The sequence below is a fragment of the Aspergillus lentulus genome, assembly GCF_001445615.1.
Source record: "Aspergillus lentulus DNA, contig: Alt17, strain: IFM 54703, whole genome shotgun sequence".
In the NCBI taxonomy this organism is placed as follows: domain Eukaryota; kingdom Fungi; phylum Ascomycota; class Eurotiomycetes; order Eurotiales; family Aspergillaceae; genus Aspergillus; species Aspergillus lentulus.
The window spans coordinates 66,975-83,534 of record NW_028322112.1 but is presented as its reverse complement, the minus strand read 5'-3'; the positions used below and the strand labels follow the sequence as shown (position 1 = coordinate 83,534).

The window sequence follows — 16,560 nt, the reverse complement described above, 5'->3', positions numbered from 1 at the left end:
GCCATGCCAGCCATAGCGGAACCTGCGGGCGCTGTGGAGCGGTCATTGTTATGCCATGGCGGATGACTCAGTGCTCTATACACTCAGCAACAGCAGATGGGAGCATTCTTTGATATAAATGTAAGAGACTATAGGCGGGACCCAACTCAAGCGATCCTATGTCGGACTAATCCGAGGCTAAAGTCCCGCATTTTCCCATATCCCTAATCCTGCTCCCGCTCAGGGCTAAATCCCTGAATGCCCAATTAGACTGCAATACTGGGCAAATAGAATTCTATCATCCGAACCATAGTTACGCCAGGGCATGCGGAATACTAAGGTACATAGTAGTGTCAAGCCTGGATCATGTCAAACAAGGTATGATTATATATAATGTCGGATCATGCTATAAGCTTTGTATTCACATGGTTTATCTTCATGAGAGGCTGTCTTCCTTGTCTTCTGTACCGTTCAGTAATATCACTCGGATTTACTTCCTCCCCAGTACCTAGACTAAGCAGGCGCTTACAGAAAATTGCGGCACAGCTTGCTTTGAGAGTGATGCTGTAGCTATTCCATCCCCTTCCTGTTTAGGGAATCCATCGGCTCCCTCTCCGACTCTCTTCACATCCATCACTTTACCTTCCATCACTCTGCCACTTATATCGCGATATATTGCAACTGATTCAGCTGGTGAACGGCCTTGAATATCACAAACCACTCATCCCAAATTTACAAATTTCAAGAAATTATAAAACCACCTCCCACCAATGGCCTCCTCAAGCCTCCCTTCGAACGGCCGCCTCGTCAACATGGGCACTCGCTCTCTGGCGCCCTACACTCATGGTCCAGAGCCCAGCAGCTTCGAAGAACCCGTCGTACTATTTATCTCGGGCGTCGCAAGCGGTACACTCAACTGACAAGCTGTGGTGCGGCTGCTGGGTCCCTCGCAGCGAAGCTACACTTACGACCGTCCCGGCTATCACAACTCAAGAGACCTCGCCGCTCGCTCCCTCGGCCGAGAACGTTGCGCGGGAGGTCTCCCTTCTGATTGAAATGGCCCACGAGTGCATCGCCCTAAAGGGAACTGACCAAATCGCTAGTCTGGTGCTTGTGGACGCCAACCCTGAGACAGCTGCACTGGTGATGAACGTGAACGATCCAATTTTCTGGACTGTTGCTGCGGATGTTGATCCATACTCTGCCTGGGGCGTAGAGGCGGAGCACAAGTTGACATGGGAGAAGTGGGACGCATTCAGGGCGGCCGAAGCAGCCGAGAAGTACAAGCTGATTGCACGCAAGGAGGACTTCGAGAACTACATGCCAAATTTCGAGACACTGCGGAAGAAGGAGCTGAGTAAGAAGCAGCCACTGGTTGGAGATAAATCGGGTTATGTGATTGTTGGCACACGAAGCAGGTTTGGGGTGGATTGTACAAGGCGGGCGTAGCTAAAGGGAATGGGACTGAGGAGCAGAGGAGCTATGTGAGAGAGTTGATCAAGACGGTCGATGCCAAGAATGAGGGTCTCATGAAGAAATCCTTGAAACTGTCTACGAAGAGCGCGCCTGTCTTCGCCACCGAGAGTGGTCACTGTCTCCAGATGGCTCAGCCGGAATTCGTTGTTGATGGAGTGAAATGGGTCTTACATAACCTACCGGCATCTTCTTAGTTGCAAAGAATAAGTGACTTCACACTTAAGCAGATAACATGTACGTAAATAATTGTAGAGCCCAGCTATATAGATACAGACCTGCAAAACTGATAATATCTTGTGACAAGTAGTCCTTGCACAATTCAGAATCCTAAGCCACATCTGCAACTCCAGATTTCACAAGGCCGCGGGAACAGAATATAGTGGGCAGAAGCCCAAATAAGTGTGCATTAAATAAGCTACAATAAAAATAAGGCATAAAGAAACACTGTGATTAGCTAAGTAACAGAATCTCAACTAGCAGTTCCTATTGTTTGTTTATGTGCATTTGAAATTCCTTACAGTCTTTTGACTCTTATTCTACTAAGCATTCCCCATTTTCTTATTTAATGTGTACTGAGACCGCGATCATAATTCTTAATCATGTATTGACGGCAGAATTTTTTTGGCCCATTTTTGGGACCTCAGATTATCCATTCAGTTGGAGGCTTTGCCTCTGACTAGATAGCAAATTTGATTGCAAAAGAGACAAAGAGCAGCAGCCCAGTAATGGATCCATATACAATAACCATTTCGGGGTTGTAGGCGGCAAACGACACACCGACACCGAACAGTGAGCCCAAGGCACTGAAAAAGTTGAAAAGAGCCTAATGGGTACATGCTGGTTTCATGGAGATACCAGCGGGTTAGGGCGCCATGACTGCCATGGTGGGATGCTGTGGAATGAGTCAAATGGAATAATGGCTGGATTGCCTGTCCCCAATGGCCGGGGACGCAGTCCGGGGCTGATGTGGTGGCTGGGATGGGAGGCGGCAGCGGGCGTCGCGGGCATGCTGATGAGGACGGCTGGAGCTTGCTCGTAGGCCCTTTGGACGAACGCGAGAACCTTTCACTTCCTTCTATTGTTCAGGGCGCTGCAGTACAGCATGCGTAATCTGACAAGAAAAATAACTGATTAGACGAAAGAATGTAATTATAACCCCAATTCCAAGTAACCCACTAGATGGGAGCATACCAAACTATATCAAGTCAGTCTGTGCGTTTCAGAATACCTCCATTAGGGAGCCGGTACACTTCCATCTGGACAGGCTGAAAAACACCCCCGCGAGAAAGTATATCCCTCCACAGAACCCAACTAATCCAGTGTAATCTTCATGAGAGGGCGTGCTGTTGGCTGAGAGGATCTCGCCAGCGATGGGGATGGCAACCAGTGCACCCACGCTGACCAACGAGTATACAGTCCCATAACGACGGCCATACTCGGCAGTCTCTGAAATTTGGGCGACGCAGACCGGGGCCAAACTAATGGCTGAGCCACTCCAGAAGCCAAATAAGATGGCGTACGCGAAGATGGCAGCCTTATTGGACGCAGCGGGTATCCATATTGTGAAGGTGAACAGAGCGCAGATGAAGGTAGTTATTATCATGACGTTGAAGCGACCGAAACGGTCAGCGAAATAGCCTGGGACCGCGCGACCAAAGATGGAAGCCGCATTAAGGATGGAGGCGAGTTGGTAGGAGAGCGAGGGAGGCAGACCGTGTGCTTCTGCGAAGGATGGTAGGTAGGTAAGTGGAATAAGAAGGGCGAAGTCAATAAGGATAATGGCGATGGTGAGGAAAGTGAAGGGCATTTCGCACAGGGCACGAAGGTTGATCTTCCCATTGTTGTTCACATTGGTAGATGGTGGAAGCCGTGTTTTGAGGAAGAGGATGCAGAGAATGCAGAATGCGCAGCAGATGAAGCCCAGGATACGGATGGCCCAGGGGAATCCAACGGTTTCAGCAAGATTGTAGATAATGACAGGGAAGATTATGCCACCGAATCCACCAGCGGTTGCAGCAATGCCAGTGGCTAGCGCACGACGTCGCAGGAACCAATGAGTAAGGCAAGCGACGCTGGGAGTGAAGACCATTGATGAGGAGATGCCGCCAAGAACACTGAATCCAAGCATGACTTGATAGTACTCTAGGGAGCAGTGAGAATGCAGTTGGCCTTGGTTGAGTCGGAGGTAGAGTGAAACATACCTTTCGCCACACTTAATACCATGATAGAGCCTATGAGCCCTATGCATCCAGGGATAAGCAATGGTTTTAGCCCATAGGCGTCAAAAGCGGGCCCTGTAATCATCAGCTGGCCCATACATGCATTAAGGAACGAGAGCCTATATACCAACTTGAACGCTTCCAAAGTAAAGGAAAAATGAATATAAACTGAAAATCCAACCTATTGACGCCTTTGAGTAGTCTTTTAATTGATCATTTGCCAACCACGCTTCGAGCACCCCAATTGTATTTAACAGCCCAAATGATGGCACCATAGCACACCAGGAGCCCAGAACCACACTCCATGCGCGCCAACCACCGTCTGGATACTCAGATTCAGGATCTAGAGATGAGTTTTGTGGATCCTCGATTATGGAAACAGCCATGAGCTGGGGTGTTGGCAGACGGCGGATAGACAAAGAAGGTAGGTCAAGTTTATGAGCAATGAAAAAGCTATCAGAGCAGGGTCCTAGACGAGGAAATTATGGTAAACTAAACTCCTTCTGGACCCCGATATCAACAGGAAGAAAGCGTAGCTCCAAGATCTGTGCTGCACTTGCTCTAGTTTAATGCTCGGGGTCCGCGGACAGCTGGATACTACTTACTACTGGAAAAAGCGTAATCTCGTCCCAAATAATTCCGTTCCATAAAGGCGTTTTTTTATTTGTCTGGTTTAGTTTTAGGTGATACATCCTCCCCGTCTCTCTCATGCATAAATATTTCACAAGAATTAAATGGAAAACAGAATAGGAGAGTTATTATGTAGATAAGTATAATCAGGTGTAGATACTCTATGCTCGGTAAGTCATCTAGCAGCCCCAGCATAGAATTGCATTCAGTCTGAGTTCAGTCATGGCCTACTAAAACTTGTCACTGAACCACAACGATTTCAAGTTCAACTTTTATAAATCAGAAGTTCGAAAATCAGAACCCACCCTGGTGTGGTTCTAATTTGGTGTGATTCGTGAGTTTCACCGCAAAATCCGCCACTAAGCCTGATCAGCAGCACTAGCCTATCTAGATGGGCGGTTGGCCTAGGCAATATAAAAAATTAGAATGGTTTTCAGAATTCAATTTCTCCTACCTATCAAATATGCAAGATTATCATTTTTATATGGAATATATGGTAATTATCATCATAGTGATCTATATCTGGAATATTAGTTTAATTTCTATAGGGTTGAATGACGGTGGTTTGAAATTATTTTCAAACTAAGATAGTTATCACTTGAGTGGCATAACCAAATCGCTAAAACGAATCCAACCCTCACCGAACCCGCAGGGGTTCGATTTCGGTGCCTAGCCTAGGGAATCGCACCAGTTTCAGTTTCCCTAGGGTGGAACCAATTCGGATTCAGTTAAACCATTAGTTATGGTTTTCGCGGTTTTATCAGATTAGATCAACTAATCCACACTTTTTAGATACAAATCACTAATCTCTAGATTCTAATAAATGTAATAATCACTTCTGTCAGGGGTTTGTCACGGGCTAGAAGCCTTATAAATCTATGACCTAGATTTGGACGGTAAGAAATCGCTGAAGGCTTCTAACTAGGGCCGTGGCGGCCAAACATAAAAAGGAGTGTGCCAATGGTGGATGAGATCATGTGACCAGATAGATTACTACATTGATTGCTACGAGGGTCACGTGACTGCTGGTGTCCTTACTGGACAGGAGTTCGTTGGTGCCTGAGGCAGATCGCGAGTGCCTAGTAGGCTCGAGCACTCAGCAGGCCCTGCCCGCTACAGGGCTAGTATCATAGTATGAATGTGACAGTGGTTTATTTATATATGTGCATCCACCTTTGAATGATCACTATAGCTAAGAATGATTCTTGACTACCACCATTCAGCGCCATAGATATTGAATTAATATTTCAGATCGAGATTAGTATGATAATAATGACGATATATTTTATATAAACTATTAATTTTCTATAGACAGTGAATAACATCTAGCTACTAGGATTCTCCTAGTATACTTTCTTCTACTAGTCCTACTAGCTAATAGCTGTAAGGTATTCTGAAATCTAGATACTTATAAATAGATACTCTTTATTAATTATTTAATTTCTCAGGTTATCTCTTATCTATCTACAAACTAATCTATTTTATTACAGGTATAACCTCCCCATAAAGAGTAAGCTTATCTTTAGTATTAAGAGTGATGTAAGAAGCAGCGTTCTAGGCAACTACTACCCCAACACCAAAAAGGTTCAATGGTGAGTCCATAGGAATCCCCAGGCCTAGAACATGCTTATAAGCCTCCCTGAGACAGTGACCGTACCTTGGCCGCAGCCCCATGACAAGTGGTTACACTATCTAGATGACTTCTGGAAATTATTATTGATAGAGCGAAATAGGTCTGACATAACCTACTAGCATCTTTAGTTGTGGAGAAGTAGCATTAATACTGGAACTCTGAGTATGACACCCAGTGCGACAATCCCTGAAGACAGCCATGCTGCCCCATGCATCCGCCTTCGCGAAGCTTCGTTGATGCCAAGGGAAAACAGTGGTCCGTTAGCGACATGATGATATCTGACCCGTCACATACCGGCCGTCGTTGCCGATTCTTCCGGGTCCGACTGCTCCTACCTTCGGGTGCTTGGTATGGTATGAAGAAACAGGTTGAATCTCGCGATTCAAAGTGTCCTGTATCCTAGTAACTCAATGCATAACCAAGCTTGAACCTGTTATCTGGAGCAGATTGACAGTACCCTGGTTGGGTGTTTAGATTTCAAATAGGCTTCAGCTATGAACGGATAATGATCCATTAATTAGACTAGTGTGGATATTTAAACCTCCGCATGTGCCATCTAATTAAATGGCTGGGTGAATCCTGAAGTCCTGCATGAGATGGATCCCAGCACAGGCCCCAGGCAATTTGTTCTCTGCTTTAATGGCACTGGATATACATTTCGCGACGATGAGTCTGACATCAATGTCCTCAGATCTTTCAAGTGAGTTTTCTCAGCTGAAATTTTGCAAAGAAGCATCCCTAACAAGATGTAGATTCTGGATGGCAACGAGCCTGGGCCATACCACTGCTTCCAACCGGCATTTGGCACATACGTGAGAGTCACCTGGGTGACTCCTCATGGGCAGGCCGTTCAGGTCAAATCCACGTCTGAAGAAGGATGCTGTAATCGGCGCGGCCTTTGGTGAACATGTTATGGGCGGGTGTAGATTTCTCGTGCATTACCATAATCTTGGACACAAGATCTACATGTTCTGGTTCAGTTGCGGGGCGTACGTTGCGCGCTTCTTGGCTGAGATGCTGCATTTTGCCAGTCTCTTTGAACCAGGAAACGGAAACATGATGAGGTCTGCCTGGAACACGTTTGCCCTAGTGAGTGCTGGCGGGACATTAAGTGAGTCATTAGTTACTATGTGGCCGCAGTACTGCCCGGGACGTGCGGAACGCGCGGACCGCTATCAACCCGCTATAGCTATGGTTTTAGTAGTAATTTAGTATCTGCTTATAAATGGCGAGCTGGACTTCTGTTTTAAGTTTTAACCGCCGCCTAATCACTGTAGACTGTGAAGCACAATCATCAGAAAGCCCGACTGCGCCATGCAGTCGCCCATCGGCACCCAGCAAGATGAAGAAAAGGCCATACGACCCCCCGTCGTCTCTGAGAGCCCTGCCATGGACTCAGCTCTCCCACCAGAGGGCGGCCTTCGAGGTTGGCTATGTTGCGCTGGCGGTTCCCTGGGTCTGTTCGCTACCTTGGGCTTCTTGAACGCGTTGAGTCCTTCCTTCCGCGAAAAAGCTTTGTGACCCGGTCCTTTTGCTGATCTGGACAGCATTGGTATCTTCCAAACCACCTATCAAGAGACTCTGTTGAAGAACTACAGTCCTTCCGACATCTCATGGATCTTTACAATCCAGCTCGCTCTCATTTGGGCTCCAGGTTCCCTATTCGGCCGCATTGTAGATGCGTACGGACCGCGCCCGGTCATGCTCCCATGTACCTTTCTTTGCCTCTTCTCACTGTGCATGACGAGCCTTAGCACCAAATACTATCAGATCATCTTGGCGCAGGGAATTGGTTATGGACTCGGAGCTGGAGGTATCTTCACCACCTCCTTGGTCTGCGTGAGCCAGTGGTTCGTCAAGCAGCGAGGCCTTGCTCTGGGAATTACTGTTGCGGGCAGTAGTATTGGTAAGGAGCAGACTATCCTGTCAGTGTCTACGACGTGCTAATTTGATATGTGACCAGGGGGCGTGGTATTCCCATTCTTTCTGCAACTGGTTATGGAAGACGTGGGATTCAATGGCATGGTACGCTACACGGCCCTGTTCATAGGTATTGCTTTAGTTGGCTCCTTCTTTCTTCTCAGTGCGCGCCTGCCCCCTAGGAAATGGGACTCAGAAATGGCATGGATTGAACTCAAGCTGTTCAAAAACCGAGGCTTCGCTTTCTATGCCCTCGGCTCATATTTCGTGATGTGGGGGTTATGGGCACCTTTCGATTATCTTCCCAGCATGGCCCAATCGTCGGGAATGTCGGATTCGCTGGCCCTCTACCTGATCGCTATTGTGAAGTAAGTTTTGTTCGATCTTGTTGTCCCTAGCAGAGCTGACCTGAGCTGCAGTGCTGCTTCCCTTTTCGGACGGATTATCCCCGGGCACATCGGAGACAAGGTGGGATATTTTAACATCATCGTCGCATCCGCCTTCCTAAGCTGCATTGCAATCCTCTGTTTATGGCTGCCTTTCGATTACCATTCTTCAAATGCCGGCCTTATCGTTTTTGCTGTGGCATATGGCTTTTTCAGCGGCGCCTTCGTTAGCATCATGATGCCATGTTGCGCAAAGTCCGGCAGACTAGAGACCCTGGGGAGACAGATAGGTACTTATCAGGGGGTTATAGCTATCTCGTAGGTCTTCGTTGGCCCCATTTGAATGGTTTTCTATTTTTTTACTGGACTGACATCTAGCAGCACTCTTACTGGCCTGCCGATTATGGGAGCGATCTTGGGAAGGCAGCATGATTCAACCTATATGGGCATGCAAGTATTTGCCGTTGTGACCATGTTTCTCGGTTTTGTGTTCCTCTTGGTTTCTCGCAATGTCCTGGCTGCGGCTCACGGAACATGGAAATACTGAAACTTACGACGATCCGCTGCGTCGTCGAATTTCTGCGCAAAACAGGTCCTGCTCGGGCAATTCGGCACGCTCAACCGGAGGATGTCCCCGTTCTGGACCAGGAATTGCGGGCCTAGCGGCACGGAGTAGATGTGGAAGACGACGGTTAAAAAGGAACTGCCTAAACCCAGAAAGAGGAGCTGATACCCTACTAGGTGATGTTCGATATAGATACTATAAACACTCAATATCTAGTGTTTGGGTTATATAAGGGAATAATCATCTCTGTCGGGAATTGATTGGTGGTGATATATGTATACGAGGACATTATCTGTGACAATAACCATGATTTAAGAATAAGTTAGCTGGACCAGCACCGTCTCGAAGCTTGCGACGAACAAAGAGGACGGTTTTCCTCATTGCCTACGGGCTCGACCGCCCTCTGCCGCCCACCATTTTGCGCGCCTTCAGTTCAGAGCAAGTACACTTCGAGGATGTCCGGGATGGCATACGCAAGTCAATAGTGCGCCCACACCAACAATCACAAAGCAGAAAAAACAGTGATCGGCTCGGATACTGTCAAATGAGAAGAAGACCTACAGTAAACTACCAGGTCTCCATGAGCTAAGATCCGCCAGGCTTACTATTGGTCTGAACCACATGATTCTGATATTTACAGTTAAATGTTATGCAAACCGCATGAAAACTGGAAGCCGTACCTAACATGTGGGGGAGCTTCATTACCCCGCCCTTCGATATCTTTAAGATGGAACTATATCGGCCCGGGCCGGGTGATCCGTAGAATGTTCCATGCAAACTGGATAAAGGCCTGGAACCAACTCCAGAATTCAATACTGTACCTCCATCCCTTGATCCTTGAGCATCCTTCTCGGCACATTCACCATCCAGATTCAGCAGAATGGTTGGCGCAATCCATATAGCCCTGCTTACTATCCTATACAGCCTGTTAGCAGCAGCCCACCTGACTCTTGCATCAACTGAAAGGGAAGACCCCTCTTTTCTAGCTAACATTCAAGGATTTCCACTGTCAGGCTCGTCGGTGGTATTCATTGCCTTGAGGCAGTAACTAGCCCCTTGGGTGATTCAGCTTCTCAGCTCCACTGCACCCCTTCGTATGCCCCCACCCTGATAAACTTGGCCAGGAACGCACGCCACTCAGATATAGTTCTTCCCCAAATCACGGAAGCCGAAGTTCTACGCCTCTGCATGATTGAACTCCACTCAATCAGCGGCAGCTAGTTTACGACATTGAGTGAGTTCATGGACAAAGAGCTCATCGACAGGGGGGATTTTAGATAAGCGGAGTCTCAGACAAAGGCACCGCACAGGGCCCCAGCCTGTAGTAATTGCACCAAAAGGGCCCATACTAGACTTAAATCCCTAGAAGATATTCGTAAAATTTCAACATTAAATCTCTTCATATTGTAGAGACATGGGCTCCATAATCAGAATAGTGCTAATTGCGCAGTTCTGTTGAGGCTACACAGCTCAGTGTGTGCTTGCACTAATAAAGTCACTGAACTGACACTGAGCTGCCCATACAAAATGCGACACTCTGAACCCGCTCTCAATGCCGGAGCTAGATTATATAAGGAGGACTACGCATGTATAGGGTGGCTAATACACCTCCCATGAGGCTATTTGCCAATTAAAAATACTGGCTCATATCTGGTTTCCCTAACCCTCTTTGAATACTACATAGCTTGTACAACTAAAGACATTATTATGGATGACGCTGATTTCAAACTGGGCCACCTGAGGCACGCCATACATGTTTAGTGCATTGTTGTCACAGAATCTCAGGTCGCCACAATCACATTCAATGGACGACTAACCAAGTTCTGGGCGGCCGATGATTCTGTTCCAGACAGACGCCTGAAAATGGCCATCATTGCGAAGGACCTCGCTGAAATTCTACGAGGCTTATTATCTTCCTAAGAGAAACTATTAACACTATGCCAGCAACACACCACTGCAGCCCCGGACACTGCCCTTGCTTAGGTCTGGGCGACTATAGAGCTGACACTCATTTTGCATATTTCAAAGCTTCGTGACGGATATTAAGCTGGTACAGATATCCTTGGAGCTTATTAGGCCTGATTCTGCATGCGGGTGAGACAAGGTTACATCGTCAGGCAGCAATGCAGTAGGGCAGGGGGATAAGCGACGCGGGCAATCAGTCTAAGGAGCAATAGAATTATGGACTATTTTTGGACCAGAATCAGTGTCAGAGTTTACTTGCGGAGCCACCTTCATTGGAAGGTTTAAGTAGCTCAAGCGAAGATGACAGCATAACGAGCAGAGACAAGTATCACTCTTAAGAGGGCGACCTCCAGGGCCGTTCACAGATGATCCACAACTTCCACAAGCACTTTTGTTCAAACTTGTAATCACACTCTTATTGTGTCATCACCTCTGTTGCTTCAAAGAGGTTTGTTAGGGTTTGCTGAATCTACATAAACGAGAATCTAACCTTGCATCTCTTTAAAGCACCATGGCGGCTTCCTTTGATCCTAACACCTGGTACCGGCTCACAAATGCCTATCTCGGCACCTCCACAGCCCTTGATGTGGAAAATGACGGTTCAGACAACAAAGAGGGGCTCTTAAAAATGGCACCTTCCGCAGATTACAGTGGCCAGTACTGGAGATTCGTTCCTCAACCTTCCGGGACCTACAAGCTCTACACAATGTTTCTCGGTGCAAACAGGGTTCTGGATGTATATGGGGACGACAAAACAAAACCACACTTAGCGACAGCAGGGAATTACTCAGGGCAGCAGTGGACAGTGGAGAGCTGGGGTGATGGCACATGGAAATTAAGCAATGCATATTCAGGCCCAGAGCTGCATCTTGACACGTATGCGGATACACACAAACCCTTCTTGGGCGATGGGAATCACACAGGGCAGCATTGGACAATCACTGCCATTAGGAAGAGCTCAGCTTAGGGCAATTAGAGAATGGTCTTCATGTTCTAATGTATCCAATCACCGAACCACCGCTACTATATTGCAGTACTAAAGCGCAATGTTCGAAGCTTCATATCTCGGCCATTCTAGGAGTATTCTGACTGGTTTTTGGTATACTATAACTTGAGGTCCTAGTCAGTCTATATATGCCTATCACTTAAACTTCTTTCAGCCCTTTGTCTAGTTGCAAAGTTTGGAATGCAAGGGAAAAGCCAGGGATTTAAGTGTCAGTGCCAGTTGGCAATCTTCGCCGCCGACGACTCTTCTATAACAATGGAATCACTGAGATAGTCCATACGATACTAATGGGCTATCGAGCTCATCTGCATCAAACGGCGGCATTGAGGAGCCGAAGGAATTGAGGTCAACTTGCACTGGCTTTTCTTCATGTACGGCTAAAACAGAGATCGTTAGGAAAAAGAGGGCGGAGGAGAAGAGGGAGGTGTCGGAGGTGTTGGCGTGGGATTCGGCGTAGAAGACGGCGAGGTTGAAGTCGTCGTCGTCTCTGTTTCCGTATCCGTTGTTGTTATTGCTATTGTTATTGTTGTTGTTGCCGTGCCCGTGGCCGGATAGGGCGCCTTGAATGATGATTTGAAAAGGTGATTTTGGTTGGTCTGTTGGTTGGTTCGCATGATCCCCTCTGATCACTCCAGCCAGCCACATATTGTATCGGCAACTCCGTGCAGATATCCTAATGTAGCCTTGGACGTACTGCCATCTTCAAAACCAGATCAATATTGTGTAACACTGTCACGTAGCAAGGGCTTGTGGCCACGGGGAACGCGAGTCTCCTTGGATAGACTACCGCAGCAGAGCTCCCACTAAGGCAGCACCCATGGCTTCGAATATTACAAGGATGAAATGCGGCCTTGGCAAACATCCCAGCAGAATACGGCGATCGCCGAAAGGAATCAACAGGACTAATGGCAATGCCAGCAGTTTAGCGATCCTGGAGATGATTCAAGGGTATAAATAACCGCCATCTTCCAGCAACTGTTTCTGGTTTGTTAATTCTTTCTTCATCAGTTCGAGTATTCCCAACTGTCCTTGAAGTGACTACTCAGAATTACAGCAATCATGAGTGACTTTACTGGACCAGGCTATTATACCATCGTTGCTCGATCTGTCGACAAGAGACTTGACCTGGACGGCGGAAAAAAGACAGATGGCACCAAGTTGCAACTCTAGTATGTTTTCCGTCTCAGCAACGCTTGCCTTGTTTGACTTACACCTTTGCTAGTCGGAAGCTCGACGATGCCACATGGGGTCCAGATCAGCAATTTCTCTTTGCTTATACTGGCGTTGTTGACGAGTACCTCATCATCAATGCCAAGTCCGGCACGTATCTGACTGCTTCGGGTGGTACGTAAGCGGTTTTTTTTTTCTTAATGTGGGCTGCGCTAATACTAGACATCCTCTTCTCGTCCAGGCGACGGTACAGCACAGATCACAGGGAATCTGATCTCCCCGCGAGAGAAACGAGTACGCTGGAAGGTCAAGCCTGTCAAGGACGACAGCGGGGCGTACTAGTAAGTTATTCCCATATTCTCAAAGCCCTAGTGAGACAAAGAGCTAACCCTCCATGATCAGTATCTATAGTGTTGCCTACCCTGAGAATGTAGTTGATGTGCGAGATAATGGGACTAATGATGGGACCGCAATAATAACTTTTCCAAAACGCCCCCAGGGCCAGAACCAACAGTTCTTCTTGAGGGAAGCCACGGAGCACCCATAAGGCACATTTATTCTCTGCAAGTCTGCTCATCTAGCGAGTTGACCAAGTCTTTGTATCTATGTTTGGAACATCAGATTTTCATTGAAATAAATATTTTCCATCTTGACATTATACCCTAGGCAATAGCTAGCTTCTAGAGGCAACTAATGCCGTTCGTAGCGATCATTTTCAGCTATGATAGTAGTGACTGGCGTGAAGCCAAGGTCCGGCAGTTCTTTATATAATGGTAGCCAAATGTAGATAGAATGTGTCTGTATGTCCTATTGCGACTTGTTTGATACATTGTTAGAATTTAACTTGGGGAGAGTCATTCCCTCTGAGTTATAAGCATATTCTAACATGTCCAATAATTTATATATACATTATCAAGGTATTTATCTTCTCCTGCATCACACCCATGTTTATAAGTAGTAATATTGCAGTTAGTCAATTAGGGCCTTTTTAGCAAGTCTTAACTACAAGAGAGCACATAGAGATTGTTAGAGCGATTATTCTTAAATGGTCCAGGGAAGGGCAACACATCGAGGGAAGCTCGGCGTGATACTGAAGGGTGATTGCAGTGCGGACTTGTGCAAACAAAAGAGTGCGATTTGCTATTAAAAAAATATGAATAGGAAGGAGAAGAGTTGGGTCACTTTTATACATGTATAATTATGATATTTATATATATATATTTATATATTTTATTGCGTTTTAACTTTTAAGCTATAAAGTCACGGTTCCCCTAATATTTAATTATTAAGTTAGGACGAAACCTTTGCATATAAGGAGATATTATAAGTTTATAACATCTTATAGTTATTAATACTAGTTTTAAATAGTGGTCTATCTAACCTAAATCCTAATTAAATCTAACTATAGTTGGCAAATAACAACTTAACAAGTAATATAACTTTGCCAGAAATACTTTAGCTGCGCTAAGCTTTAAGTATATAGTTAAGCTTAAACTGAATCAGAATGGGTTAGGGTGGGTTCAGAGTTCTAAAATTTGGACTTGAAATTGCAGTAGTTTGGTGCCAGCTGGTTTTCAACTCACCCAAACTTGGACTGAATGCAACTCTAACTAAGCATAAGTTTAACAACTGCAGTGATCACTGGGACCCAGACAGCGGGATTCCCCAGCGACAGCTGCCTTGATGCAGTTGCTCTACTCTTCGCAGACCCATTCGCCCCGGCAGTCCCTGCATTACCGGTCCCAGTCGCCTTGACCTGGTTATTCTTCCACGGCGACGCCGTCACGGTGTACGTGACGCTGGACTGTGACCAAGTGAACACCGATCCGCTCGGCGGGGCAGTAAGCGCATTCGCCGCGCCAGTATTATACAGCGTTTGCGTACCGTTCGGGGGCAGGTTGTCCGGCTTGTAGAACGTGTTCGAGTTGGATGACGGCGGTGCAAAGCCCAGCTTTCCACAGTCATATGCATCCATCACGCTACCACACGAGCTCCAGCGGACGACGGCGCTGTATATGGTGGAAACTCTAAGCCAGAGGTCTGCGCCCATGTCGGCGGGAATGGTGTCGGGGCAGGTCTCGTACATCCTGTCCTTTTTTGTCAGTAACTATGGTGCGGACAAGGCGGGTGGCGACGTACCCTGACAACCGGGTGCTGACCTCGCAGCACCCACATGCAGTATACTTCTTGCTGAGTTCGATGACGTTCGTTGTGGTCTTGTTAGTCAAGCATGCATTTCTGTCCTTCTGTGCATTGAGTGTCGCCTGCAGCACCTTGTCGAGGTTACACGAGCAGCCGCCGGGAGCGTTATCGGGCGCAGGCCAGATGGGATCGGTTCGGAGGCCGTGGGACATTCGACAAAGTACATTGCTACCAGTTTGCCGTATTCGCACGAGTACGCCTGCATCAAGTGATTAGACATATCCATGAGGAAAAAAGGAGGAAATGTACCTGATTCCACGACTCGCCGACACAGTTCATGTAAGCTTGGTACATGGCGCATCCACAGCTCAGAACGCAGAGCTTGTTTCCGTTGCAAACATCTGTGCATGCCTTACTATCCGCAAGTGCTTTCGTTGTGCAGCTGGTAAAGGTAGAGGGGTCTGCGCAGACATCAGCGGTGATGTTGGTTTGAGCGAGAGCCAAAGTAGCAGCAGCCGCTGCCATAAAGGCTGCGAGTGTTGTTCTAGAGAGCATTATGGATTATTTGATATACGGGAAAATATAAGAGTCAATTGAGAACCTCCGAGCGGCAATCGATCTAGTATAAGTACCCTCCTGCAACCTAAACAGCAGCCTCTGCCTTCAGTCATCTCGCTTGGATTCTGGGGTCATTGCATGGCATACCAGAGGGCGCACTGTTAAGCTGCGAGCTTGGGGGCTTGTTTTGATTAAGCTGCTCAACAAAGGAAGCTGACTGGGCATTGCTGCGAGTAAACTTTTGACATGAATGAAAACCCCTGTCCCAGGCCGTGAATTGACCCCTTGTCCAACAGGCTGCGATTGCTGTTGGGGCGGCCGAGTGTTTGTGACTTTCGAATACGAGTTGCCTTCGCCTAAGCTGCATCTATTTAGGAAAGTGTTGTTTTACAAATCCAGCGCATTTCAGCGGCACTTACCCTAAATCAGATGATCTGTGGCATCCGATTTCCAGAATGTTTCGTGTTCTCGACTCTGTATTGCATATATCGCCGTCCATTCTCATAGTGATAGTCACGAATACTGCTGTGAAGAGAGGACGTCTCACTAGCCAACATGAAAGATCGGTTAGTGATCCTGATCTGGAACGTGACATTTGATCATGACTATAGAACCCAATGACGGCGTCGCCAACGTGGACTGAAATCCACACTGTAGGAAGACATACTAATGTTATAGCGCGCGCCTATGCCCAATAAGGACGGCGTCGCGACCTTCACATGATAGAATACTTGCTCCCACTATTGCTAGAAACTCCGGCCATGATGGGCGTAGAGGCTTGGATCGAACTTTCGCCTTTCTCTCCTCCGTATAATGAGGGAATTCAATACTCCTGGTTTTGTATTATCAGCTTAGTACAAGGGCGCTATAGAATATGGCGACCAATTCAGAGGTGGCCAACAAAGGGGTAG

The 16,560-nt window shown here is 47.0% G+C and overlaps 7 protein-coding genes across 7 annotated transcripts; 4 read left to right on the top strand and 3 right to left on the bottom strand.

Annotated features, from left to right (window-relative positions):
* Positions 1 to 749: 749 nt before the first annotated feature.
* Positions 750 to 1,649, top strand: ALT_9057 (uncharacterized protein; the record flags this gene model as incomplete). Its single annotated transcript, XM_089600530.1, has 3 exons — positions 750 to 885; positions 938 to 1,336; positions 1,429 to 1,649. 3 exons carry the CDS (start codon positions 750 to 752, stop codon positions 1,647 to 1,649), a joined length of 756 nt encoding a protein of 251 aa, XP_089455027.1.
* A 1,025-nt stretch (positions 1,650 to 2,674) lies between these two features.
* Positions 2,675 to 3,583, bottom strand: ALT_9056 (riboflavin transporter MCH5; the record flags this gene model as incomplete). Its single annotated transcript, XM_033563429.2, has 1 exon — positions 2,675 to 3,583. One exon carries the CDS (start codon positions 3,581 to 3,583, stop codon positions 2,675 to 2,677), a length of 909 nt encoding a protein of 302 aa, XP_033419320.2.
* A 3,668-nt stretch (positions 3,584 to 7,251) lies between these two features.
* On the top strand, positions 7,252 to 8,790 carry ALT_9055 (riboflavin transporter MCH5; the record flags this gene model as incomplete). The annotated part of the gene is made up of 5 exons (XM_089600529.1): positions 7,252 to 7,397; positions 7,485 to 7,843; positions 7,901 to 8,225; positions 8,277 to 8,561; positions 8,625 to 8,790. The coding sequence occupies 5 exons, from the start codon at positions 7,252 to 7,254 to the stop codon at positions 8,788 to 8,790; spliced, it is 1,281 nt and encodes a 426-aa protein (XP_089455026.1).
* Positions 8,791 to 11,284: 2,494 nt separating this feature from the next.
* Positions 11,285 to 11,740, top strand: ALT_9054 (RICIN domain-containing protein; the record flags this gene model as incomplete). The annotated part of the gene is made up of 1 exon (XM_033563431.2): positions 11,285 to 11,740. One exon carries the CDS (start codon positions 11,285 to 11,287, stop codon positions 11,738 to 11,740), a length of 456 nt encoding a protein of 151 aa, XP_033419322.2.
* A 300-nt stretch (positions 11,741 to 12,040) lies between these two features.
* On the bottom strand, positions 12,041 to 12,424 carry ALT_9053 (uncharacterized protein; the record flags this gene model as incomplete). Its single annotated transcript, XM_089600528.1, has 1 exon — positions 12,041 to 12,424. One exon carries the CDS (start codon positions 12,422 to 12,424, stop codon positions 12,041 to 12,043), a length of 384 nt encoding a protein of 127 aa, XP_089455025.1.
* Positions 12,425 to 12,838: 414 nt separating this feature from the next.
* On the top strand, positions 12,839 to 13,496 carry ALT_9052 (uncharacterized protein; the record flags this gene model as incomplete). Its single annotated transcript, XM_033563432.2, has 4 exons — positions 12,839 to 12,948; positions 13,002 to 13,123; positions 13,191 to 13,290; positions 13,352 to 13,496. 4 exons carry the CDS (start codon positions 12,839 to 12,841, stop codon positions 13,494 to 13,496), a joined length of 477 nt encoding a protein of 158 aa, XP_033419323.2.
* A 1,059-nt stretch (positions 13,497 to 14,555) lies between these two features.
* ALT_9051 (uncharacterized protein) lies at positions 14,556 to 15,646 on the bottom strand (the record flags this gene model as incomplete). Its single annotated transcript, XM_089600527.1, has 3 exons — positions 14,556 to 15,036; positions 15,089 to 15,350; positions 15,424 to 15,646. The coding sequence occupies 3 exons, from the start codon at positions 15,644 to 15,646 to the stop codon at positions 14,556 to 14,558; spliced, it is 966 nt and encodes a 321-aa protein (XP_089455024.1).
* Between the last annotated feature and the right edge of the window lie 914 nt (positions 15,647 to 16,560).